Below are 27481 nucleotides of genomic sequence, written 5' to 3' on the forward strand. Positions count from 1 at the left end.
GGTATTTCATTCAGTTATAGTTTTTTTGAGGGGGTTTTCAGACTTAAACCACTATAACTTAGCCATTTGTTTACCGATTTAAACAAATAATAACTTGTTCTAAAGATATTATTCACCCCTTTAAAAGGAAGAAGGATCCGTTGTGAAAAAAGAACATATGTCCGTTTAGATGTGAAAATGTAAGAAACCCAGATTTTCACTACTTTTACCGTCATAAAATAATAAAACGAAGTGACCCCAACGAACTAAAGGCATTGCCGTTGTCCATGGATCCCAATTAATTTTGCATCCGAACACTTGAATATTTTTCTGGTCAACTTTTGTAGCACAGTGTCATTTATCGACATTTTTCGAAAAGTTTGCACCTTCTCAAGGCCAAAACTACCTGAAGGAGCGTTCCAATGCTTTCGCGATGTATTAGAGAGTTCTTAATTACTGTCTTGGCTACAATTTTTGTCTTTGTGTTGAATCGAAATTGTTTGGCTGTTATATGCCAAAATATCCAAAAAACGTCAATAAAAAACTTAAAGTCAAAATCGGGAGGCTCGATTTTCTCGATTTTCACGGTCCAGCGGACTTTTTTTCTCAGTTCAATCCCAGGAATCAGAAACGCGAAGGGCTCATTAAGGTTTTTTTCCTTCCCCACAAATCGCCCCACCCTAATATATATATATATATGTACTTTATAAAGTCTCCGATGAATATTTCGATGTGTTACAAACGGAATGACAATTTTAATTATTTTAAATTTTACAGAACACGACTTGTCAAGAAAGAAGAAGCATTCCGTTGTCTATATTTAATTAGCTATGTGTACACACCATGACGTAGGCCGTATTTACATAACATCGAAATATTCCCACACAAGCGATAGAGCTAAGTAAGGAAATAAACCAATCCAAATAACATTTTAATTTTGAATCTGAAATATAGATGTCGCTAATGACAATGTTGTTATTAACGATTGTTAAAATTACAAAAATAAATTATTTTTTAATTAATTTTTAAATATACAAATACTAATATATTATAGGTCCACACTAGAACGATTTCAATGAAATAATTTCAACAATTTCATAAAATTACTTCAGTATGGAACTCGATCTAAAAAACTCATAATTTCATGAAATTATTTCATTGAAATTGCCCTAGTGTGGACCGGGACATAAATGCGTGATTTTATTCCTTTGGTTCTCGGAGATTAACTTCAATATATTCGTGTTCAGTTTGTGGTCCATGTGAAATCGATGATTTGGAAAAGGATAATCTGGCAAATAATGATGGTTTCCCGGAGTTGTGAAGCCTGAAAATATAAATGGCGGGAAAATAATTTTACTAAAAAACAAACATATTATGTTAAGTTAGTTTTACCTTTTCTTGATCGATTTCAAAACGTTGCCTTTCAAAACGAATAGTATAAATATCAATAAGCCCTGTAAAGCACAACGCAAGTCAGATAAAAGCGATAGAAATTCCCCTGCTCCATAATCGCGTAAATAATACGATAAAATGTCCAATATCCATGAAAGGCCCAAAATGATGAAGACACGCAGTATTACAACAGCGCTGAAAAGAAATGGAATGTATTTTTATGTAATTTATATGTAGAAAGGTTTTATGAAAAAAAAAAAAAAATAAAATTATATCTCATTCGGAATTAAAGGTATCGAATACGGACATAGTTTAATACCAAGGCAAATTGACAAACTGACTCAGCAGGTGAAATATTATTGCGAGAAATCCAGTCGAAATCTCTTATAACCTCATCGGTTATAATGACGAAATCCAAAAGTGCTGAGAATATGTTTGTTCACACGGCTGTATCCCGAGCGTAGCGTAGCTCCTCAGCTGCGATAGATAGGGGATGTTTCCGAGGACCGTATTCACAAGATGTTTGTTTCTGGCATCTGCGACGGCATATGTGAGAATGATATATTTGATGACCTTGAGGTTCTCCCACTCCTACTGACATGTCTTGCTGGGGGGTTCTATCAATAATATCCACTTATCGCCTTATATGTGACCAACAAGGTTTCTTTGTCTGCATCCCAAGTGATACTGGGTAGGAACTAGAGGATCTTGTTCCTACTTCTCAGTCTGTCGCAGACAGCTGTAACATGTATGGTGGTTCAGAATCGTTTTTTTCCTGGTCAAAACTTTGTAACTTTTGAAACAAATGGAGATATTTTTATAATTCTTTTTTGTTCGATATATAGCACTTTCAGCTTTCCGACACATGAAAAGCCACCAAATTCGATATAGCGGTTACAGAGGAATTCAAGGTCAAAATTGAAAATTTGAGTTTTTTTCATAATTGCACCAAAACATGAGTTTTTTTGAGTTTTTTATATGTTCTAACTATTTAAAAAGATTCAAACCCCAGTAAACAAACCATAACAATACAAAAAAAAAAAAAGGGAAATTTTTTTTCAAAAAATTTAATTTTTTTTCCAAAATTAAGAAAAAAACGCTCCTTGGCTTCTTATAAAACTCATATACTAAGCAAGTAAGAAAGTATCAGTCAGCTGTGCTGACCGAGATATACCCTCAGCCACAGACAAAAAAAAAAACAAACACAATAATTATGCCGTATATAAAATATATTCATTTTGTATCACGAGTTTGCTTTAAAATCTGTATATACCGTAATGTGGGGCAATACAAAATCAATGACATATCCCAAACTACAGACTTCTTCATGAAGGACTCGAAATATTAAATTACATTAAACTAAGTTTGAAAGAAATTTTTGAAAAATTGTTAGAGTTATCTTGCACAATAGCCTTTTTTGTATGAGCCGGGAGGGTTTTGGTGCTTGGACTATTATCTTAGGAATCTCTCCGGAAAAAGATTGTACCGTTGAAAAAGAGGCCGCTAGAACAAACTACTGAAAAAAGAATCAAAACAATGCGAGACGAGGTTTTAAACTTCACTTTATACGAATTTTGTGAGGGTGGTACCCGAAGGAGTGGACCGATATAGCCCATATTCCAAACTGATACATGACTGGATAAAATAATATGATGTGCAAAGTCTGCTACAACTCGTCAAACAAAAATAACGCTTTACAAAACACTGATAATACGCGAGCTAATGGTATGGTTCCGAAGCCTGGGTACTTGCGCAAGCAGATAAGGCAGTGCTTGGCGTGTTTGAGTGAAAAATTCTTCGAAAGATCTACGGACCAATCTGTGTTAACGGTGAATATCGATGTCGCATGAACCACGAGCTTTATCAGCTATCATCGGCATCAGTATAGATAAACGTATCGAGATGCAGCGATTGTATTGGTTAGGCCATATCATAAGAATGAGCGATGATGAAGCCGCTAAAAAGGCGTATAAATTCGGGACGCATGGCATGCACGCAGAGTTGGCAGGCCAAAGAATAGATGGCGCAAAAAAGTGGATGAAGATATGAAAAGGCGCGGTATTCCAGAAGCACTAAACAGAGAGAATTAGAGATCTTTTCTTAGTTCGGTCTCTGGAAAAAATGTTCTGTAAGCTCCTGCGAGAATTATCTTGCGGGTTTGCCATTTTGGTTGGTGCCGACGCCAAAATCACACAATTATCTACATACGTTACGATCTCAATGTCAGCTGGAGGGGATGGAATACAGGAGAGGTGGAAGTTACTGGACTTGGACGTGTTCCTGAATTAGACGTAAACATAATTGATTATATAATATAATAATTGATTATCCTACGTTTCAAACATGGCCGGATGGTAGCCTGATCAATGTCCCAAACAGCGTGGAGAGCTTGACAGTATCATAGGCTTTTGACAAGGCCAGCGCCATCAACACTGTTCTATCGCATGGCTTGCTCTGGTTGAGTCCTCGACTAATGTGTGTGGAGATGGCGTGAAGCGATGTTTTCGTGCTGTGCTGCTTACAGAATCCATGATGCAGATCGGAAACTGGGGAGGAGTAAAGCCTCAATAGGATTTGCCGCCACCAAAGCGAAATCTATCTGTACGATTTACCTTTAATTTACAGTGTCAGCTTCCTAACTCGGGGACCACTGGGTTTTGCCCGACCAAGCTCATCACGCTCGTTTGCTAATTCCATCACCTCTGCTGGGAATTTTGGTCTCACTTCCATACCTTTCATGTTCGGGTCATTATAGCCAGGCTTAAGCGATATTCTACTTCTGGTGCGATCTTTCCTTGCTATGTTGTTACCATCACAACGCTGTAAGCTGCAGTTGTTGTTGCGCTTGGTTTCATGTACCGCTGCGACCATGCTATTCTTCCGACTCATAAAAACCACTATTTCCTCTATTTTACCTCGGAGAGCGTTGCAATGAAATTACAAATCAGGTATTGGAACAGCAACGACTGGTGTTAAGTACTGCGTGTGCGGCTGATGTTGGGCGGACTGTGGGGTATTCGCGTATTCTGATGATGACGACGAACTGGGGGCTGTGTTCACGCAGCATGCAGCAACAGTGCTATATCAAACTGTGGGCCTGTACTGACAAATTCCTGGCGGAAAGATTTATACCTCCAACGAAGACTAAATGCCAAATTTCTGCCACTTCGGTGGGATATTGAGGGCACAACCTTCAAAATACCGAAAATGAGGGTCATTTAAAAACGTGGAGCGATGCAATACCAAACATCGTAGGAGTAATAGAAACTTCTGTACCAGATTATATTAATATAGATTTCAGCAGAAGGACCGACGGACATGGTTATATCCACTTAGAATTTTAGCTGATCAAAAATATATATGGTAAAAACCAAAAATGTTTTACAATGAAAGAATCCGTGTTTCACCCTTTCGGAATTCGCGAAATTTCTGAATGTTGACCATTGAAATTATTTGCGTGGAATCTTTGTTGGCATCAATGTAAAAAATGGGTAAAATGGGTTGAAGTCAAGACGTTTTTCATGTTCCCTTCCGTTTTCTGGCTTAACCTTACATTTTATAGACCTATGTCCAAGGAAAGACTCAAATAATACTCCATGGGCAACATGAAACTAGTATATGATTTTTCGATGTACCCACTGCATCCACCTAAAATTGATGCTGACATATTAAAGCCAGAATTTCGGCGTTTTTTGAATTTTGTTAATCCGGACGCGCAATTAGCAATTGGAGTCTAAAGACCAAAATTTGATGTGTGAATTTTCTTAAAAAAACATATTTTTGCGTGTAAAATTTACAAGTGTCATTCAATTTCCTTTGAACCCTGTGTGAATTTAAATGGTGGATATAGATACCTTGAAAATAGGAAAATCTTAAGCCGCGATTTTCTGTGAAAATGTTTATATAGATGGAATCCCTTATGCGCGATTATAATATTTGCGAAAAAGCGCGTCATCATTGACTAATAAATGTATAGACAGAAAAATTGTAATGTGCTTGTTTTTTGTAGGTGTTGCCCTTACGGAAGCTGTGCAGCGTTTTTACTCAATTGCACACTGCTTTGGGATAAATCGCAATACTTTGTTGAATATTTTTATATGAGGATGTAGATGCGACCACGATTACCCACATATTGTCTTTTCCCAGAATAAATAGTTTACAAATTTATAGTTATTGTCATTTAAAAAATTGAGTGCATAGCCAACTGACTCAATTCACACTCAATGAGAGAATTTTGGTGAGAGGATTTCTTTGTCTAACTTTTATCAGTATATGATGTCATAAATTAAAGACAAATGAAGATACGCGAGTAATATGGTTCTTGAAGAATCTATTTGAAATAGGTGCATATTAACGTATTTTGGATAGGTCCTTCTGAAATCGAATGTGCATCAAAATCGTATGCATATTATGCGACTTTTACCCACGTTAAGGTTTTTTGCATTGTGTGATGCATCTGACGGCACACAATGGCCGCTGAGTGCCCTTCCTTATAAGTCATCAAAGTAAGCAACTAAGCTTTCGTGATGGCAAACCACATTTCTTGATGAAGTTTTGGCGGAATACATTAATTATAGCGAAATAGGTGGAGAATATTTGTATACCCTCAGCCTTTAGGCTAGAATGGATATATGGTAAAAACCAAAAATGTTTTACAATCGATGGATCCGACTTTCACCCATTCAGAATTCGCGAACTGTTAACATATTCAATATAGTATGACTGAAATTCCTTAAAATTAAGTGTTTTAGGAGGGATCCCATAATGGCGACCATTAAAATTAATTTTCGTGGAAGCTGTGTTGGCATCAGTGTAGAAAAATGGGTAAAAATGGGTTAAAGCCAAAAAGCTTGTTTTATGTTCCTTTCCGATTTCTGGATTAACCTTACATTTTATAGACATATGCCCAAAGAGAGAATGACAGAATACTCCATGGACATCATGATACTAGTGTATGATTTTTCGATATATCCACTGCATCCACCTAAAATTTATGCTGACATTTTGAATCCGGAATTTCCGGAATTTTTTTAATAATCCGAACGCACAACAAGATAATATTCCAAACTCGTAATAGGATTATAGAACTCGTGATTTTACGTTGTTTAAAGTATATCTCATGAGTGTGCCCAAATCCGCACGCTAAACCGCGATTTTCTTTAAAATTTTTACACAAGTGCAATCCTTTACACGCGATTATAATATTTCCGAAAACGCGTGTCATAAATTACAGAGATACGCGATACGCAAAATAGAATGTGGAGGCACATCCGCGGTTCTTAAAAAATCTATTTGAAATAAATGTATATTGACGTATTTTTGACGGGCGCTAATGAAACCCCGACTTTTACCCAATTTGAAAGATATTGATTCGCTGTATCCCAAATCGGATGCGCATTAACTGATTTTAACTAATTCGCGAATTACAGGCTTTTTAATTTTCATATTTTTTTAATGATTGTAATTTCAATATTACTCTTAATTTCCTATCCTTATAATCCATCACAGTTAGGTTTTGGTGGGAAATGTATAAAAATTGTGGAATTTTAGCATATATTTTGAAATTTGAGGCAATAAATGTAGTTTTTCGAGTTCATTATTTCCCCAAATATTTTATTCTTTTCCTTATCTACAAATTCGCTTCACTGGGACAGAATAATTTGGATTTATTTTACTATTTGTTTATTATTTGTTGACTTTCCGCGAAAATAATAATAAATTTAGTAAATATTTAAACATCTACGAATAGATATGGAATGCTGTTAACGAAATATTTTTTCTTTGTATGAGAATAAAAACCGATATAACTTTTGAAATTTTGTGAACGCGAACAGATTTGAAACCAGAATTTTTTTTAAGCTCTGCACCAAAAATTATAGATGTACAGGGAAAAAAATTATTTTTTTCAAAGAAATTTTGGTTTTTACCATATACACTTTGATACGACCAAAAATGTGCATCATCGAAATAACGGTTGTTGAAAATTTGTCTGTAAAATGGTGTGAACGATAACTCTCGAAGGGAGCAATCGAATTAGTCCAAACTTTGCACATCGTATTACTCCTTCCAGGTACCTACCACAAAAAATTCGGGTAAAGTGAAGTTTAAGAGCTCCTCTCGGATCGTTTATAAATTTGTTTCAGTAAGTTGTCCTTGCGGCCACCTTTACAACGGTACAGTTTTTTTCTTGCACAAGTCCATACTTCCTGAGATATTTGCCTAAATGCTCCAGGAAACCCAGACTGCACAAACCATAATGGCAAATCTACAAGATAATTTTCACAGGGAGTTTCTGATTAGTGCAGACTTTGCACAAAAAATCGGCCAAAAATCGGAAAACAATTATATTAATTTACACTAAAAAGTGTCAAATATTGTTTATAGGATCCCACTGCGTGTAGTTAGGAAAAAATATATACGCTTCGTGTCAAAGTGGCGCTATTTGGAAAAAAATTTTTTCTCATAATTTTAGTTGTTTTTTTTTCAAATACCCTCAGCATTTATGCTAACGAGGGTATATACGCTTTCATACGGGCAAAATGTGCCTCAACGAAATAATGGTTTTAGACCCCAAGTACATTTGGACGAAATGTGTTTCGGACAATTTGGAGTCGATTTAGCAATGTCCGTCCGTCCGTCTGTCTGGCTGTTGCGCACGATAACTCTCGAACGGATGAACCGATTTGGTCCAAAATTTGGCTTTCGCAATATTTTGTCCAAACTTAGTTTAAGTTCGAAGATGGGTTATATCGGTCCACCCCTTACGGTACCACCACAAAAGTTCGAAAATGTTTGGAAAATTTGTGCGCACGATAACTCTTGAAGGGAGTAACCGATATAGACCACTATACTTTGCACATCGTGAAATTTCTACCAAACTTAGATGAGGTTCCAATATGGACTAAATCGGTCCACGCCTTCGGGTGCCTCCTACACAAAATTTCGGAAAAGTTCAGTTTAGGACCTGCTCTCGAATCATTTTGATGTTTGTTGTAACAACTTGTATTCACGGCCTCCTATACTCCAAATTAAGTTTCATCAGGAGCAAAACCATACTTCCTGAGAAAATAGCCTGAAAGATTCAAAAAACCCCTATGACACCGTGTGTAGTGGTTGGAGCGCAAGATAACTCTCGAACGGATCTGCCAATTCGATCCAAAATTTGGCCTTCAAAATATTTTGTCCAAACTTAGTTTAAGTTCGAAGATAAGCCATATCGGTTCACTCCTTCGGGTACCTCCCCCACAAAAGTTCAAAAATGTTCGAAAAAATTGGGCGCACGATAACTCTAGAAGGAAAGGACCGATTTGGTCCATACTTTACGCATCCTAATTTTTCTACCAGATATAGATCAGGTTTGAATATGGACTATATTTGCCCATTCCTTCGGGTACCTCCCACACAAAATTTCGGTTAAGTTCACTTTAAGACCTGCTCTTGACAAACTTTGATTTCTGTTGAAGCAACTTTGCAATCGCTGTCCCATTACAACAGTAAAAGTTTTTTCAGTTGCAAGTCAATACTTCTTGGGAAAACAGCCCGAAAGTTGTAAAAAACCCCTATTGGACCATATGTAGTAGCTGGAGAGCACAATAACTCTCGAAATGATAAACCGATTTGGTCCAAAATTTCGCTTTCGTCATGTTTTGTTTAAACTTAGTTTAACTTTTAAAACGGCCCATATCGGTCCTCTCCTTAGGATACCTCCCCCACAAAAGTTCAACATTAGTGTCCAAGTGCAATTTAGGGTCTGTTCGGAGATCCTTTGCAAATATATACCGATGATGTTTTTTGTGGTCCTGTTTAAAACCATATATGTTTTCCGTCGACAAATCCATGCTTTATGGCATATTGGTCCAACAGGTGTACGATAAACCATTGAAATGACTAGTGGGCCCGATATCTATCGAAAAGATATGATTCTCAAAATAAGATCAACTTCCGTAATGCACTATGTCGGTCCATTCGCTCCTCCGCAAAACATTAGAACTTTAATCCTAATCCACATTTTTGTCGGCAAGTTCAAATGTCGAAAAAGTGCCACAAAATTCTGAAAAGACGCTAAATACATTCGATCTTTTTCCTTTGGTGCAATTCTTTTAAAATGATGTTTTGTATGACAATTTTGCCAAAACTCACATGAAGTACGACCTTAATCCTAAAATTTGTTTTTAATTTTGCATATTTCTGGAGTTTAGTAAGATGTAGAGTTTTTGTGTATTCTAAGACGTATAGTAAAAATTGATGGCGAAAAAATTTTTAGAATATTTTGATCTGATACGATCACATTTTATATGAGAAGGGATCAAAAAGACCCCTTTAATGACCGCCTGAGGGTTAAAAATTATAAAAAATGTAACCAGCGACCCGAAAAACATAAGAACCCAAGGTTAAGTTTACGTCCATTCATTTTTAGAGTTTTAGCCAGGTTTTTCGTAAAATTGGTCACTGTGCATCGTTTAGATTCTTTTTTCAGTAGGTTGTTCTAGCGGCCTCATTTACAACGGTACAATCTTTTTCCGGAGTATGTCAACACTTCCTGAGATAATGGTCCAAGCTCCAAAACCCTACCGGCACACACTAAAATGGCTATTGTGCAAGATAACTCTAAAACTTTTTCAAAAAATTCTTTCTTTTTAAAGAGTTCGGTTTTTCGCTAAAAAGGCATCATTTCAAAAAGCTGAAAAAGCCAATTGATAATTCCCTTCGCGGGATGAAATCATGATATTGGTAGCGGTCAGTAAAATTTTGCAACACTGTCAGTTCGTTTTGAAAAACATTACTCTCTGTAATAGAGGGTAATAAATGAAGTTAAGCCATAGGGGAATACTCCAGCTTAAGCAATCAAATAAGATTGAATCTTCAACAATAAACAAAACAAACAAAAAACAGCAAATGGCACGCGCAAGGGAGTTTGTAATAAATTCCAACAACAATCACTCACAGGCAACTGTGATGATGTTTTTCAACTTACAGAACTCGATGAGTTCTTATAGTCCGGTCAAAATAGACATGCGTATAAGGGGGAAATAGCAAAAATTCCCACAAAGCTGAATTTTGGTGGAGAGCTAGGGTTGGCCATTAGAAGCAACGTCCTAAAAGTCCCCATCGATCCCATGTGTGCAAAACAAGTTATTCGGGGTCAAAGGTCATTTTTCGAGATATCGCGATCTAAGGGTCAAATAAAAAATTAGCCGCGTAAGTACATTATGAGGCGAACCGGTTAAAGTAATGACACTATGTGTTAGATACTTTCATAAGCTTTCAAACGATATCCACTTTGCAGTAATCGATTCATTTTAAATTTGGCCTTTCGGGTCGAATAACCGGCGAACCGGATCCGCAACCGTTGAAAATTATACATTTTCGTAATTTTCGCAACAAACCCTACCTTCTGACAAAACTTGAAAAAAAATCGGAATTGAATCACTCTACACGCTCCGATTTTGTTGGAATTTTTTTTTAAATATAGCTATAATTTCGCTCTTCAAGAAAATATATATTTTTTGAGGGTCAGACCCGGTTACTTTGATTAGATCAACCGTTTTCAAAAAATAAATCAGAAAACCTAAAAACCATTAAAATTTAACCTTTGACCTCGAATAACTTTTTTTGCACACATGGGATCGATGGGGACTTTTAGGACGTTGCTTCTAATGGCAAACCCTAGCTCTCCACCAAATTTCAGCCTTGTGGGAATTTTTGCTATTTCAATGTCTATTTTGACCGGACTATAGGTGCTGATAGTTGTTTGCAAATATTTTTGTTCTGATGTTTTTTGGAAAAGCCGAAAACTGAGTGTGATTCTCATTTATTTGAGAATACTAGACACTTAAATAGTTCGGTTTTTCGCTAAAAAGGCATCATTTCAAAAAGCTGAAAAAGCCAATTGATAATTCCCTTCGCGGGATGAAATCATGATACTGGTAGCGATCAGTAAAATTTTGCAACACTGTCAGTTCGCAACACTGTTATTACTCTCTGTAATAGAGGGTAATACATGAAGTTAAGACATTGGGGGAATACTCCAGCTTAAGCAATCAAATGAGATTGAATCTTCAACAATAAACAAAACAAACAAATATTTTTTCTTTAAATGAGAATAAAAACCGCTATAACTTTGAACGGATTGAAACCAAAATTTTTTCGCAAAATTTTATTTTATTTTTTTCCAAGGGAATTGCAAAGGATATTTGTTTTTTACCATTTACTTTATATGGACTGATGCACAGTGGATCCACCCATTGGCCAAAAATAAAAAAATGAATGTCAAAATTTTGGTACAACATCTGGCAACTCTGATAGCTATGACATGGACCTTTTTAAAAATATATTAGTTTTTGTTTCATTCGAACGCGATCTTCTTAAGAATAGCTTGAAAACTCGGAACATTTGATTAATATTTTTTGTTGTGAGTACAACCTATATTTTAAGTGCAAGTAAATATATTCAAAATATCGCGAAACTAATACGTATAGCAAAATATTATAGTGGATTTTGAAGGAGGGAGTAATAGCTTAATTTTTATTAAAAAATAGTGTTTTAGCGTATTGTGGAATTCTAGTTAGCTGCATATTTTCTTAGTGTATTTTGTAATGCCAATTCGATCATATACTTAAATTTGACCTAAGGTTTTAGTCATGATACCCACCAGTGCCCACCTCGGGAATAATTTTCCAAAGTAGGTCATGGGTTTAAGATTATTCAGTATCAAAATCAGCTGCCATCTAGTGCCAGACTATAAATGGTAGGTCGCTGACTAAAGCTGCCCCAGAATAGGGTTTCTATGGATATATTAGCGTATAACTCTGTTATCTGACCACGTACATAAACATAATAGGCATCAGTGGCAAGATGAAGAAATCTTCCAAATTTATCTTACGTTGGCGGTACGTGCCTTTCAGGAAGAGCGCTATAAGATCTGTATTAAAAATTTTACCAATTTTCAGACAAAAATTTTGATTTTTTTAATCCGCTAAATTGTTTGGATTTTATGTTGTTTTGGAGATTGTTTTGTTTCCTATTTTTGCATCATAAGATAATCGAGACCTTTGTACATGTAATTTTGTATTAACATCATTAAACAATTCTTACCATATACCCCCTCCAGCAGCACAAAGCTGTAACCGGCGTATTGGCTTGATTTTTACACTCTAAATATTTTTGGCCACATTCTCCATACAAGTGGATCCACTGTGTGATGCGAATATTTCGATATGCTACAAACGGGGTGACAAATTTAATTATAACATACATATTATTCTGAAGGGTGTAATTACGTATTCAGAATAACCTTTGGGTTCCTCATTATTCACCATTTTATCACCATTTACGTACATTCAAAATTCCGTTCTTTTTACTCACTTTTCTTTAAAAACTTCTTTGCCCTGTGTCATTTGAGCCACATCCGAACGCACACGATAAATTCTCATAGTCAACTGTATAAAAGTGGCAATGCTGAATATTAAGATAATCAAATTTGGCCAATAAAAGTAAATGGCTGCAGACCATTTGTTAGCTAAAATAATTAAAAAAAAAGATTAATTTATTTTTAATTCAACACTTAGTAAATACTTACTGTCCAACCAACAGGAATCATGGCCAATACCCGGTTTGTATTCATTGGAAATATTCTCTGACCATTGGCAACACATTGTTAATATTGTCAAAATTGCTGCTAGGCCCCAGGCATAGCATGAATACCATATGAAACGTCTAAAATTTTTATTGGCATTATTTGCAACTCGATGATCTTTGAAATTTATCCAAATATCAAAGCATAAAACGCTTAACCACAAAAAGGCAGCAATGAAAAAGAAATAGCATGTGAAACCTGCAAGAAAAGGAGCTTTTATTATATTGAACAATTTATTTTTTTTAATTATTTTGCTCACCCAATATGCTACACATATTTTCACCAAATGTCAATTCCGTTAAATTGATATAACTCAATATCGAATAGCAGATAATCAATGATATTAAATAACAAATTAATAATTTGCCACGCATATTTTCTCTGAGTTCCCTTAGCCAGAGATAAATTCCAACGGTGGGTATTAGAAATAGCACAGTAACCAAGGCAGCTGAAAGGAGGAAATATTGAGTTTTAAACTTTTTAATGTTTTTAGAAATATGTATGTATGTATTGTACCTACCATAACAATGAAATGCCAATTCAGAAGTCATTGTATTTTTAGTTGGACATATCATGGGTACAAGGACATTTTCATTTGCATCATTATAGCGATATGGTGTTAGGCAATAACTAACCGTATCAAGATAAGTATTGTCATATTTTATATACAATGTTCCATCCTGTAAGAAAAAAATCAGATGTTGTGGTGTAATGACTAAAAAATTGTAAAATTTAATGGAATTTAAATGACGTGTATAAGATAATTTCATAAACTAATTATTCATTTCACCGAATAAATGAAATAAGGAAAGGATCAAAGTTGGGCGGGGAAGACCATAGATACCCTACACCACCACGATTTCAGTATAATTTGGCGAAATTTTGACTAGACCAAATTCCGTCACATTTTGAAAATTTCATCTGGCGTGAAACTGGCGAGGTAAAGTTGATTAGTGTATACATCCCGCCGATAAATAGCTGTACTTCAAGTTATAGGCCCAACATTACCCCGTTTTAGAGGACTTTAATGCTCATCACGAGTTGTGGGATTCGGTCCTCAGCAATGACCAGAGGGGTATAGCCGGATTAGCCGATTGATAGCTCTACGTTTTGCACGGACAATGAGGACATCCCTACCAAAATTAGAGGATATTTTTGCCAGTCATAACTATTGTGTTACCTGATCTGACAAATAACGTCAGCTGGCAACCTGTCGTTTCTCATGGGTCAGACGGACTATCTTCCCATAATTGGCTCTATCAGAAGACCTCCCGATTTCATCATCTCTGAATGTCGGAAAGCTATGTGGGCTAATTTTAGAGAGGGTAGGTTAGGTTCAAGGATGCGTAGCCATCTAGTAGAATAGGTAACTGCTTCACTCGGAGACCGTTGGTCCATTGCATTCATCCTGTATAGACTGTTGTTGAAGATATAAAGATGTTAGAGATGTGAGGATGTTGATACAGTATGGCGAGATGAGGATGATAGGGTAGAGATGATGAGATGATGGTGAAGTATAGGAGATGATGGAGATGTAAAGTTTGATACCAAGGTATGGATGAGAATGTGCTGAAAATGTATAAAGAGTCTGATTAGTATTAGTTATTAAGGACCTTTGCCAAGCCATGATGGATATTGGCAAAGTTGAGTAAGACAATGGAATCTATGTTAGACAGAAAGGTCAGAATGTCTATCTCAGTGTTCGGTATCTCCTTGTTTGCAAAAAGGGGCACCTACAAAGCAGATGTTTGACAGTCTCTATCTCATCCGCATCTTCACATAGTCTGCAGTAGTCAATGCCACTGTCGTCCAATTTTGAAGTTGGAGATCTCACTCTGCAGTGACATGTTATAAGTCCCACCGCGATTTTCATCCCTAACTTATCAAGTGAGAGGAGGGAAGCCGTTCTTCGTTGAGAAACCACAGGCCAGATCGCCTTGGATACCCTACAACCAGGTTCCAATAGCCATCTTTGATGTGCTCTCTCATTGAAGATCTCCCGAAGTTTGCCGATGTACTGGCACATCGGTGGCCGAACGGTTTCATCAACTGATAAGTCGATAGACTTAGAGCCACCTCGAGCCAGGTCGACAGTCTCTATCTCCTCCGCATCTTCACATAGTCTGCAGTAGTCAATGCCACTGTCGTCCCATTTTGAAGTTAGAGATCTCACTCTGCAGTGACCTGTTATAAGTCCCACAGCGATTTTCATCCCTAACATATCAAGTGAGAGGAGGGAAGGCGTTCTTCGACGAGAAACCACAGGCCAGATCGCCTTGGATACCCTACAACCAGGTTCCAATAGCAGCCATCTTTGAAGAGCTCTCTCTAATTGAAGATCTCCCGAGGTTTGATCAACTGATAAGTCGATAGACTTAGAGCCACCTCGAGCCAGTTCATCTGCTACCTCGTTTCTCATAATGTTGCTGTGACCCGGAACCCAACATAGCTTTACGATATCGTGTATATCCTGCAGAGCTCCCCTACAATCAAGAATAGCTTTTGAATTTATGGTCCATGACTTGAGAGCCTTGAGGGCCACTTGGCTATCGACATATATAGTCACCGGTCCTGTAAGGCTGCCTTCAAGCCCTTTCACCAATTCAGCTGCTTTCCTGATAGCAAGAATCTCCGCCTAAAAAACACTACCAGTATCGTAGAACTTGTATGAGTTTTCAATTAGTGGATTCTGGCAGTAGACGCCAGCGCCCGTAACTTCTTCCATCTTGGACCCGTCTGTGCTTATGGCCAGACCGTCCAGAGGAGATATGCACTCAGCCCATGCGTCTTTTCTTGGGAAGATAACGGTCAAGGAGTCGAACTTGAATGAGGTAGGCATATAATCGCTTACGCAACCATTGTCACCTAACTCAAGTCGACTGTCAATTAGTTTTAGGTCATTCAAGTGTCCAAAGTGTGAACCATGCCAACACCCTGACTCCCGGAGTGTAAAAGAAGTTCTAGCCGCCTGAAACTGGATTAGGGTATCCAAAGGTTGGAGATCCAGGTTGACGTTTAAGGAGTGCTTTTAATCGATCCGGTAATCAGCAGTGGCGCGGTTCTTTGTACATTTGATAATTTGGAGAGAAACGTTTTGTTCCCAAGAGCTTGACCACCATAGACCAGACCACCATAGGTTAGTATGGGCAGGACCACGGTTACATACAGCCAGTGTATAATCTGTGGTCTCAACCCCAGCTTTTCTCAATTGAGTTATTACAGGAGTAGAGTGCATGAGTCCCTTCTTCGTTTGCTCCCCTAAATTGCTTTTCCATGTCAAGCGATGGCCCAGAATAGTGTTTAGAGGTTTTACATATCACCGCTTCAGAGTCTGCCCGAATCCTTCTAATGTTCTGAGACATCATCACTTCTGCAGCCGCTCGCCATATACCTGTTTGTCGAACACCAGAAGTGAGGCTAAATTTCGCAGCAGAGCGTGATGAGCCTCGCAGAGCCAAGCCCAGTGAACCCAAAGTAATTCAGCTGACACAGGAAGTTAACAGGTTTGTCAGTAAGTTTAAACGGAACATGTGGCTGAATCATCTAAAGAATTGCAACCCTGGAGCTGGAATACGTGAATTATGGGCAACGATGAAGTCACTTTCGTCCACTTTCATCCACGTTTGGCGACGTTACGGACATCTTGCAAGTTACTTTAATCGTCAGTTTGTCGAGCAGCCCGGGATTGACAGGGTAAAAAGAATAGTATTACTTCGCATTAGATATATACCTGTCGAGGAAAAACCACCACAACAGGAACGCTAAAAAAACTTTGGGCCCTGCTGGAATCTCCATGACAAGTTAAGTATCCTCCCACATCGTGACCCAGGGTGTTGACACTACGGAATCTTGGCATGGATGCCAGCAAAGGTGAATGTTGCAGACCGAAGTAGTTTCTGTCGCCCGCGGTAAATATTCTTGAGGCTCTACTCTTTCCTAGCATTAGAAATAGCTATCCAGTTGCCTATCATCAGTGTGGGTCAACAGCGCTGCACACCATCTCCACATACATATATTAGTTGACAACTCAACCAGAGTTAGCCGTGCTATAGGATAGTGTTGGAGGTGCTCGACTAAAGGCTATGATACTGTCAAGCTCTCTACGCTATTTGAGAACATTGAGCAGACTACCCACCGGCCAGGTTTGAAACGTTTAACAATCAAGTATATGTGTGGACGCCAGTCGTATGTTGAAATCAGGAATAAGAAGTACAAGATCCGTAGGGTGATATCTCTGTTTAAACTCTACCTTGCTTACATTCCACGCTCATCCAAGCGGCATTGTGATCGTAACGTATGCAGATGATTGTAGGATCTTGGTGTCAGGTACCTCCCCTGATGTCATTTGTGAAAGTTTGAACTCCTACTTGGCAAATATCCACCACTAAAAATGCAGGCACTAAGTTCAGCACATGGACTGCAGAGATGAGCACCGAACTGAGAATGTCATGTCATGGTACCAGAATTCCACCCACTAATTACCCCAAGATTCTAGGACTCATATTCCACAGCATGTTCACATAGTTAGCTCATTTCATAGCTATCTGTGACAGGCAGAGATGTAGGAACAAGGTCCATAAATCCCTAGCCGCCAGCCACTTATAACGCGATAGGACGGTCTGTGGTAAGCTATACGGCGCTGGTGCGGTCCCCGATTATATGTTGCATCGCGATGAAAAAATATTCAAACCAGACGCAATGCCACCCACAGAACTGCCACAGGGTGTCCCTTTATGTCTTCCGCGGACCATCTACATGAGGAGACCAAGATCCATCCTAATCACTATATGGTGAGGGCATTTCAGGAGGGATCTTCGTGTGAATGCGGTCCTCGAAGTACACCCCCATCTATTGCATTTAAGGAGCGCAATATGTCGCGAATTCATATAAACGGTGGTCAAAATGGAAGGAGTTGGCGTAGTTTGATGAATTTTGGTATAATTACTTATTGTTGGCAGACAATGTCGAGGACAAAAAGAAAGAGGGAAGTTAGGTCTACGTTTTGGTATAGCCTCCATATAACAGTACATCCCAATTTTAGATATTTTGAATATTTTAGTTAAATTTATCAAACAAATTTTCTGAATTTTGAGGTGCAGGGTTCCCAGTTGACAAAACTTTCCCGATAAAAATGATGGACATAGGTCTACGTTTTGACACAGACCCCATATAAAGGTACTTCCCGATTTTCGGTATTTAAAAAAATTACTTAACTTTCTCGAGCAAATTGGATGAATGTTTGCATTGAGGGTTCGCAGTGGACAAACAACTTTTGTGATAAAACCTGTAGGCATAGGTCCACGTTATGATATAGTCTTTATACAACGGTATCGCCCGATTTTCGGTATTTTGAAGGTTTTAGCCACACTATTCAAGCGAAGTAGCTGATATTTGTTAGGCTTGCGAAATATTCCTACAGAGAATTGTGGGTGTTGGTCCATATTTTCATATAGCCCCAATGGAACGGTAGCGCCCGATTTTCGGTATTTTGAAAGTTTTAGCTACATTATCCACCTGAAATTACTGAAAATTTATGTTCAGTTTTCATATATTTTTGAAGGCTTATTGAATACATAAATAATTTGTCCTTAACCGACTTAGCGCCGAGAATTTTGTTTTTGCATGAAAACTTAAAATTTTATATGAAAATGATATTTTTGAGGCTTTCAAAGCATTTTTAACAAATAATTTTTTTTCTCTAAAGCGTAAAGTTTTCCTGTAATCGGGCCTTCTTTAAAAAATGCTGTAAACTTGGAAGGGTAATATCTGTGTATTCTTACATGAGAATCCCTTGGCTTTTGATGAAAAAATGCATGGACCGAATATAGCTTTATAAGCGTGGAATGATAGATAACAAACAATACTATAACAAAATGCAAAAAACCATACAAAAATATGGGAAAATATCCGAGTTTTACGTGAATTTATTGTGGCGTTTAAAAGACTAGTGACTTTAAGTGAGTTAAATAAGAGAATTTTCCTTAAAAATAAGTTTTTTTTGCCGATTAATGGTAAAACAAGTAAAAACGTATCAGTCGGCTTTGCCGACAGAGATATAACCTCAGCCAATGTGAATTGAAACTTCATCTACATCTACAGATCGAAAGTATTTAGGGTCTTTTCAGACTTTCGTACCCCTTTTTGAAAATTTGTACTTGCCGACAAAAATGTGGATTAGGAAGAAGTTCAAAAGTGTTGCAGAGGCAGTACTTAAAGTAGTGGACCGACATAGCCCATTATGGAAGTGGGTCTTATTTTGGGAATCATATCTTTCGATAGATATCGCGTCCACTAGTCATTTCAGTGGGTCATCGTATAACATTTGGACCAGTATTCCAGGAATCATGGACTTGTCCATGGAAAACACAATATTGCTGTAAGCAGGACCGAAAAAACAGCATCGGAATGCATTTCTCTTAGACACAAATGATGAACTTCTGTGGGGGAGGTACTCTAAGGAGAGAACCGTTATGGGCCTTTTTAGCAGTTAAACTAAATTTGGACAAAATATCAGGAGATTCAAAGTTTGGACCAAATAAATTGCCCCGTTCAAGAGATATCGTGCATACCATTTTAGTGAAATTTTTTAAATGCAAAAGGGGAGTATCGTAAGTTGTGGACCAGTAATGTCCATTTTCGAACTGAAATTAAGTTTGGACAAAATATGAAGAAGCCCAAATTTTGACCAAATCGGATGATCAGTTCGAGAGTTATCGTGCTCTCCAGCCACTACACATGGTGTCATAGGGGTTTTTACACCTTTCGGACTGTTTTTCCAAGAAGTATGGACTTGCCCCTGAAAAAACATTTAGTGTTGTCATTGAGACAGCGAATGCAAGTAGCTTCAACAAAAATCGAAGTGATTCGAGAGCAGGTCATAAAGTGAACTTATCCGAAATTTTGTGTGGGAGGTACCCGAAGGAGTGGTCAAATATAGTCCATATTCGAACCTGATATATAACTGGTTGACTTATTAGGATGTACAAAAGTTTTTCCGGACCTTGTTGAACATTTGTGGGGGAGATACCTGAAGGAGTGGACCGATATGTCTTATCATCGAAATTAAGGGGTTATGACCACTTACAAATTTTACAAAACAAAAATTAGCTGAGATATGAGCGTTAGAACATTTGTCAGAACACTGTGCAATATTTTTTAACAAAAAAATCTGGAAGTTGCTCAAAGTGTGATCCATCAGATGAAAACAAAATCCTCTAAAAAATTTTTGTAGATTTATTGTAAAAACTTCATGAAAAAATTAATTTTTCGTGCTCATTAAGTGCCCATAACCCCTTAAACTAAGTTTGGACAAATATTACGAAGGCCAAATTTTGGACCGAATCGGCATATCCGTTCGAGAGTTATTGTGCGCTCCACACAGACAGACGGACGGACATTTTGGATTTCATTTAAATACGCTTGAGGTCTTAAACCAATATTTCGATGAGGCACATTTTGCCTGTATGAACGTGTATATACCTTCGTTGGCATAAACGGTCCACTGTTAGTTAAAATGGAAATTTCGACTTTGACTGTACACCATTTTTTTATGTTGATGCTTTTAAAATTCCCTCGTTTAAAAACAAAATTATTAGGTACCTAATAGGCCCACAAACATTCGTTTTCCAGCTTCAGTCGACACGGCAAAACGCTTTGTTAAAAAAGCGGTTTACTCCTTATTGAGGTGGCCATTAAGAAAGATAAATAGCATGTTCGTCTGCAAGCCTCTGCAGCTGGCACCTCTATATATTTGAAATACTCACTTTTAACAACTCACTTTTATACAATTTTTTCCAACACACTAATTTTGAAATTTGCTTCACAAAATTGATGAACTAGGAACTACTGGTCTGTGTAACTGTAAACACCACATGATTACTATTTGCTTTCAAACAAAAGTGAAGCCAAGTTTATTGCATTCAAAACAACTTAAAAAATCAGTTTTAAGATGAACGTTACTTTAAATATTCAAATATTTGAAGATAATAAATATTGCTAATTTTAAGAAAATATGAAAAAAAATCACTTTGTCAAAAATTATCGAATTTGAACACTCATATAGAAATTACTTGACGTATCAATACCAAAATTCAAAAACCTTCTAATTGGAATCTTTTGTATGGACTCCCATTATTTGTTCTCCGAGGTACTTGGTTTTGACCATTGTTGGTCGCTGTCCTGACACTGTGGAGCGTTAGCTGCAACTACAAACCACATTAATTTTGGCTCAACTACCCTCGGGATGGTGCAACCTATATATTCCTATGGGTCATGTATTGATGACACATGCTCGCACGACACACTGCACCTTTTCAACAGCCCTGCCACACCTATTGAACTAACTCCAGTTCCGTAACCTGTTCCATGTTTCAGGCACCAGAATAAACGCAAGAAGAGCTAAAATGTTACGAGAGTTCCAGCGTGCATTGCAGATGTTTGTTATTTGCTTAAACCTTACAAAAGCGTTATGAGAAAAAAAAACTGTATCTATGGTGAAAATAGTTAGAAATATCATGAGACTTAAAACATTTGCGGAGGTTTTCAACATTCGGGGTTATATTTGCACATTTCTTCGATTATTAACAGCTATGTTCGTTTTTTTGCTAACCACAATTCATATTCTAAATCCTATCAACTAAAGATGAAATCAATATAAATTGTGGCGACCGTTCTTTGTCCCTCTGACAGTTGTAGAAATAATTCTAATACCACACACAAAGACAGTCACTGTGGTTAGCTAGCTATAAACGTTCACCATACAAACATAAATATAGGAAAAGTGACTAATAATTGAGGAGTAGATTCATCAAGACTGAATGAATTAGCCGCCACATTTGTTATTATATTCTAAAAAATAATATTTTAACAACACCAATACTCACACACCTCCATTAAATGCCATTCATCATCTTCCGAGGTATAACTTTCGCCATATTTACATGGCAAACCAATTTGATAGATAAAATGTTCGTAAATGTTAACCACTCGATCATCATCATTGTTATCGGTGGAAATAATTAACAAATCAGTGGGAACATTTAGGTCAGCGGATATTTTCTCACATTCATAAGTGTTTTCATTGAAAAATTCACCCCATTGACAACAAACTTTAACACAATATCGCGTCTCGTCACAAACGCATCCACGCCAATGTAACTCAGATTTTTGACGTTTGTCATAGGCACCCAAGCGATAATCATATTGAGCTAATTTACTGTCGTCTATTAAAATATTGTGATAAACATAAGAGCCATTCTCCAAAGGCTTCATATCACTTAAATCCACAGTGTCCTTATAGGGACATTTTTCGTTTAAATTTTGTTCACTTTCTTCGCATAAAATACTTCGGGGACTCTGAACGAATAATAATATTGTGCACAGATATATTAAAAATGTATGGAAATTCATTTCAACACTTCCGTTGTTCTCAAATTATTTTTGCGCACTGATTTTGGTAGTTTGAAGAAATGTCATCAGAACAGTGATTAATCATTAGGTTTGCTTGTGATAGACTCGCAAAAAACCACAAACCAAAACCTTAAGACTCTAAAATAAAGCATTATGAAATATTTTATTTACATACATACAAATGGACGTATACAATTAAATATTGAAAAAGATCAGGCATAGACCACTGTGAAATAATATTTTTGTGAAAAAATTAATAATTAAAAATAAAATTAACAAAATATGCCTCATCGAAATATTGGTTTTAGACCCCAAGTGTGTTTGGACGAATTTAGAAATTTATAGTCGATTTAGCAATGTACTTCCGTCTGTCTGTGTGGAGCGCACGATAACTCTCGAACGGATATTCCGAATCGGTCCAAAATTTGGCCTTCCTAATATTTCGTCCAAACTTAGTTTAAGGGGTTATGGCGACTTAATACACACGAAAAATTACATTTTTTATGATTTTTTTACAAGAAATTTAACATTTTTTTAGGAAGATTTTGTTTGCATCTGGTAGATCACAACTTGAGCTACTTTCGGAATTGTTTCCCTACACCACACTGTGGTAAGGGGTATTATGTGTTAGTGCATTTGTATTTAACATAAGGAAAAGAGATAGACCCATAGTTCCTTCTAGGCGTATGCATAGAATCACTTTCTGAGTCGACTTATGCATGTCCGTCCGTCCGTTCGCAACGTACAGGTCGCATTTGTTTTCCGATTTGGCTGAAAATTGGGCAAGATCATTTTTTAGCCGTCGGAAGAACGCTATTGCTTTTGGTGAAAATCGGTTCAGATTTGGATATAGCTCCCATGTATATTTTCGTCCGGTTTGAGGTATTTGATGCAACAGACACGCTATATCTGTCCAATTTTTATGAAATTTAGAATTTATGACAGAATTAGGTCTATAAATAAATGTACCAAATTATATCGAAATTGGTACAGATTTTCATATTTTAGCCGTCGGAAGAACGCTATTGCTTTTGGTGAAAATCGGTTCAGATTTGGATATAGCTCCCATACATATTTTCGGCCGATTTGAGCTATTTGATGCACCAAACACGCCATATCTGCCCGATTGTGATGAAATTTGGAATGCGTGACGGAATTCGGTCTATAGATAAATGTGCCAAATAATATTCATATCGCTTCAGATTTGGATATAGCTCCCATATATATTTTCGGCCGATTTGAGGTATTTGATGAACCAAATACGCATTTTCTGTCCGATTTTGATGAAATTTGGAATGTGTGACTGAATTTATATATATTTATAGGTTTATAGATAAATATGCCAAATTATATCGAAATCGGTACATCGCTAAGCTAAGTATTTGCGTATGTATACTAATTATTCCATTTTTACATATTTCGACTGGTGTAGGGTATTACATAGTCGGCCCCGCCCGACTTTGGTCTTTTCCTTACTGGTTTTTTGTTGAAAAATATTGCACAGTGTTCTGACAAATGACCGCCTACGAAACACTTTTATTACTAAAGCAGTTTGCGGTGCCAACTGTAGCTCGAAAACGAATAAACAGATCATCATATGTTTTTGTGGGATCATTAAGAACCTAATAATCTTGCACTTAAGCGAAACGGAATTAAACAAGTCAAAAAAAGTATCAGTCGGCTTTGCCGACAGAGATATACCCTCAGCCTATGTGAATTGAAATATTAATCTACGGATAGATCGAACACATTTCGGGTCTTTTCAGAATTTTGTGGCCATTTTGTACCTTTGAACTTGCCGACGATAATGTGGATTAGGATTAAAGTTTTGCGGTGGGGCTACTTAAAGGAATAGACGATATAGGAAATGGATCTGATTTTGAGAGTCATATCTTTTGATATATATTGGGAACACTAGTCAGTTCAGTGGGTCATCTTATAACTTTTGGACCAGTATGCCAGGAAGCATGGACTTGTCCCCGGAAAACATAATATGACTGTAAACAGCAGGACCACAATGAACAGCATCGGCATTCATTTCCAAAGAAACTTCGAAGAGACCCTAAACTGCATATCGACACGAATTTTGAGCTTTTGTGGGGGAGGTACCCTAAGGGGGAGAAGAAGTTCTTGTGCTCTCCAGCGACTACATATACGGGTTTTTACACCTTTCGGACTGTTTCCTCAAGAAGTACGGACTTGCCCCTGAAAAAACATTTATCGTCGTAATTGAGGTAGCGAGTGCAAGTTGCTTCAACAGAAATCAAAGTGTCTCGAGAGCAGGTCTTAAAATGAACCTATCCGAAATTTTGTGTGGGATCTACCCGAGGGAGTGGACAAATATAGTGCATATTTAAACCTGATCTATATTTGGTAGATGTATTAAGATGTGTAAAGTATGGACCACATCGTTCACTCAATTCAAGAGTTATCGTGCGCACAATTTTTTTTTTCATATTTTTGAACTTTTGTGGGGGAGGTACCTGAAGGAATGGACCGATTTGAATTATCTTCGAACATAAACTATGTTTGGACAAAATATTACGAAAGCCAAATTTTGGACTGAATCGGCAGATCGGTTCGAGAGTTATTTGCTCTGAAACCATCACATACGCTGTCATAGGGGTTTTCCGAACATTTTTGAACTTTTGTGGGGGAGGTACCTGAAGGAGTGGACCGATATGGCTTATCTTCAAACGTAAACTATGTTTGGACAAAATATTACTAAGGCCAAATTGTGGACCGAATCAGCAGATCCGTTCTAGAGTTATCTTGCGATCCAACCACCTCACACGGTGTCATAGGGGTTTTTTGCAACTTTAAGGTTATTTTCTCAGGAAGTATGGAATTGCCCCTAATGAAACTTGAGCTACAACAAAAATCAAAGCGATTCGAGAGCAGGTCCTAAACTGAACTTTTCCGAAATTTTGTGTGGGAGGTACCCGAAGGAGTGGGCCGATTGAGTCTATATTGAAACATTATCTAAGCCTGGTACACATTTTACGACGGGCAAAGTATGGACCAAATCGGTTACTCCCTTAAAGAGTTATCGTGCGCACAAATTTTCCGAACATTTTCGAACTTTTGTGGGAGAGGTACCGGAAGGAGTGGACCGATATAGCCCATCTTCGAACTTAAACTAAGTTTGGGCAAAATATTACGAAAGCCAAAATTGGAACAGAATCGGTTCATCCGTTCGAGAGTTCTCGTGCGCTCCAGCCACCCAGACAGACAGACGGACGGACATTGCTCAATCGACTCCAAATTGTCTGAAACACATTTCGTCCAAACATACTTGGGGTCTAAAACCGTTATTTCGATGAGGCACATTTTGCCCGTATGAAAGTGTATATACCCTCGTTAGCATAAATGCTGAGGGTATAAAAATGATAGTTTTTTCGCCATAAATCCGTCAAAAAACGTTTTTAAAAGCCTCTCGCTTAAGTACAAGCTTTTTATATTTATCATAATCCCACAAATACATATGAATATCGGATCATCAGTTTTTGAGCTACAGTGGGCACCGCATTCAAAAATGCCATTTCCAGAAAACCGCGTTTAAAATTTCGATGTTACGTACAGATATGTAGATCATAATGAATTTTCTCTTTCTAACGATCATATCTCAACTAATTTTTGTGCGATCGACTCGATATTTTTTGCACCATATTCTATTCAACTTGTACTTTAAAATGAGCCAATAAATTTTTTTACAATTTTGTAAAATTTGCAAGTGGCCATATCGGTCCACTCCTTCAGGTACGTCCCCCACAAAAGTTCAAAAATGTTCGGAAAAACTTTACACATCCTAATATATCTACCAGATATAGATCAGGTTCGAATATGGACTATATTTGTCCACTCCTTCGGGTACCTCCACACAAAATTTCGGAAAAGTTCACTTTAAGACCTGCTCTCGAATCACTTGATTTCTGTTGATGCCACTTGCATTCGCTGCCTCAATTACAATGGTAAAAGTTTTTTTCAGAGGCAAGTCCATACTTCTTGAGAAAACAGCCCGAAAGGTGTAGAACCCCCTATGACACCATATGTAGTGCTAGAGAGCATTCTCGATCTGATCAACCGATTTGGTCCAAAATTTGGCCTTCGTCATATTTTTTTCCAAATTTAGTTTCAATTCGAAGATGGACAGTACCGGTCACAACCTCCGGTACTTTCCCCCAAATATTTAAAAAAATTTCACTAAAATGGTATGCACGATATCTCTTGAACGGGTCCAAACTTTGGATACTTTAATATTTTGTCCAAATTTAGTTTAACTTCTAAAATGGTCCATATCGGTTCTCTCCTTAGGGTTCCTCCAAAAGCTCAACATTTGTGCGGTTTAGGGTCTGTTCGAAGATCCGATGCTGTTTGTTGTGGTCTTGTTTACAGCCATATTATGTTTTCCGTGGACAAGTCCATGCTTCCTGACATACTGGCCCGAAAAATAAACGTTGACCTACTGAAATGACTAGTGAGAGCGATATCTATCAAGAAGATATGACTTCTAAAATAAAATTCCCTCCCATAATGGAATTTTTCGGTCCATTCCTTTAAGTGCCCCCTCCGCAACACTTTTGAATTTTAATCCTTATCCTCATTTTTGTCGGCAAATTCAAATGTCCAAAAAGTGCCACAAAATTCTCAAAAGACCTTAAATATATTCGATCTGTCCGTAGATGAAATTTTCAATTCACATAGGCTGAGGGTATATCTCTGTCGGCAAAGCCGACTGATACTTTCTTACTTGTTTCAAGGCCAAGTCTATACTACCTGAGAAAAGCTATCAAAAACATCTATGGCACCATGTATAGTGGCTGATGGGCAGGAAAACTCTCGAACGGATCAACCGATTAGGTCCAACATATCGGCCCACTCCTTTGGGTATTTCATTCACAAAAGTTCAAACATTTTCGTTGAAATTGTACGCACGATAACTCGAAGAGAGAAACCGATTTAGTCCGAACTTTCGATCTCGTAATTCAAGTTCGAAAATGGGCCATATCCGTCCTCTCTTTAATGTTCCACATTTTTGTTATAGTACAGTTGAAGGTCCCTGCCCAT

General features: G+C 37.4%; 2 protein-coding genes across 4 annotated transcripts in view; both read right to left on the bottom strand.

Annotated features, from left to right (window-relative positions):
• The window catches only part of LOC141403880 (G-protein coupled receptor Mth2-like), a 536210-nt gene that overhangs the window by 20244 nt on the left and 488485 nt on the right, over window positions 1-27481 (bottom strand). The window lies entirely within an intron of this gene.
• Window positions 1105-26009, bottom strand: LOC141402921 (G-protein coupled receptor Mth2-like). The gene is made up of 8 exons (XM_073985047.1): window positions 25995-26009; window positions 21893-22360; window positions 13527-13686; window positions 13266-13454; window positions 12950-13204; window positions 12736-12889; window positions 1372-1566; window positions 1105-1303 (listed from the first exon to the last, which is right to left on the bottom strand). The coding sequence occupies exons 1-8, from the start codon at window positions 26007-26009 to the stop codon at window positions 1180-1182; spliced, it is 1560 nt and encodes a 519-aa protein (XP_073841148.1). The 3' UTR covers window positions 1105-1179.

Source organism: Musca autumnalis, unplaced genomic scaffold, assembly GCF_047663935.1.
Source record: "Musca autumnalis isolate F117 unplaced genomic scaffold, ASM4766393v1 scaffold_4, whole genome shotgun sequence".
Taxonomy (NCBI): Eukaryota; Metazoa; Arthropoda; class Insecta; order Diptera; family Muscidae; genus Musca; species Musca autumnalis.

Coding starts and splice junctions, on each gene's coding strand:
- LOC141402921 (XM_073985047.1), bottom strand. Junction 12,890..12,949: donor TGATTCCTGTTGGTTGGACA/GTAAGTATTTAC, acceptor TAATTATTTTAG/CTAACAAATGGTCTGCAGCC. Junction 1,304..1,371: donor TTGAAATCGATCAAGAAAAG/GTAAAACTAACT, acceptor TTATATTTTCAG/GCTTCACAACTCCGGGAAAC.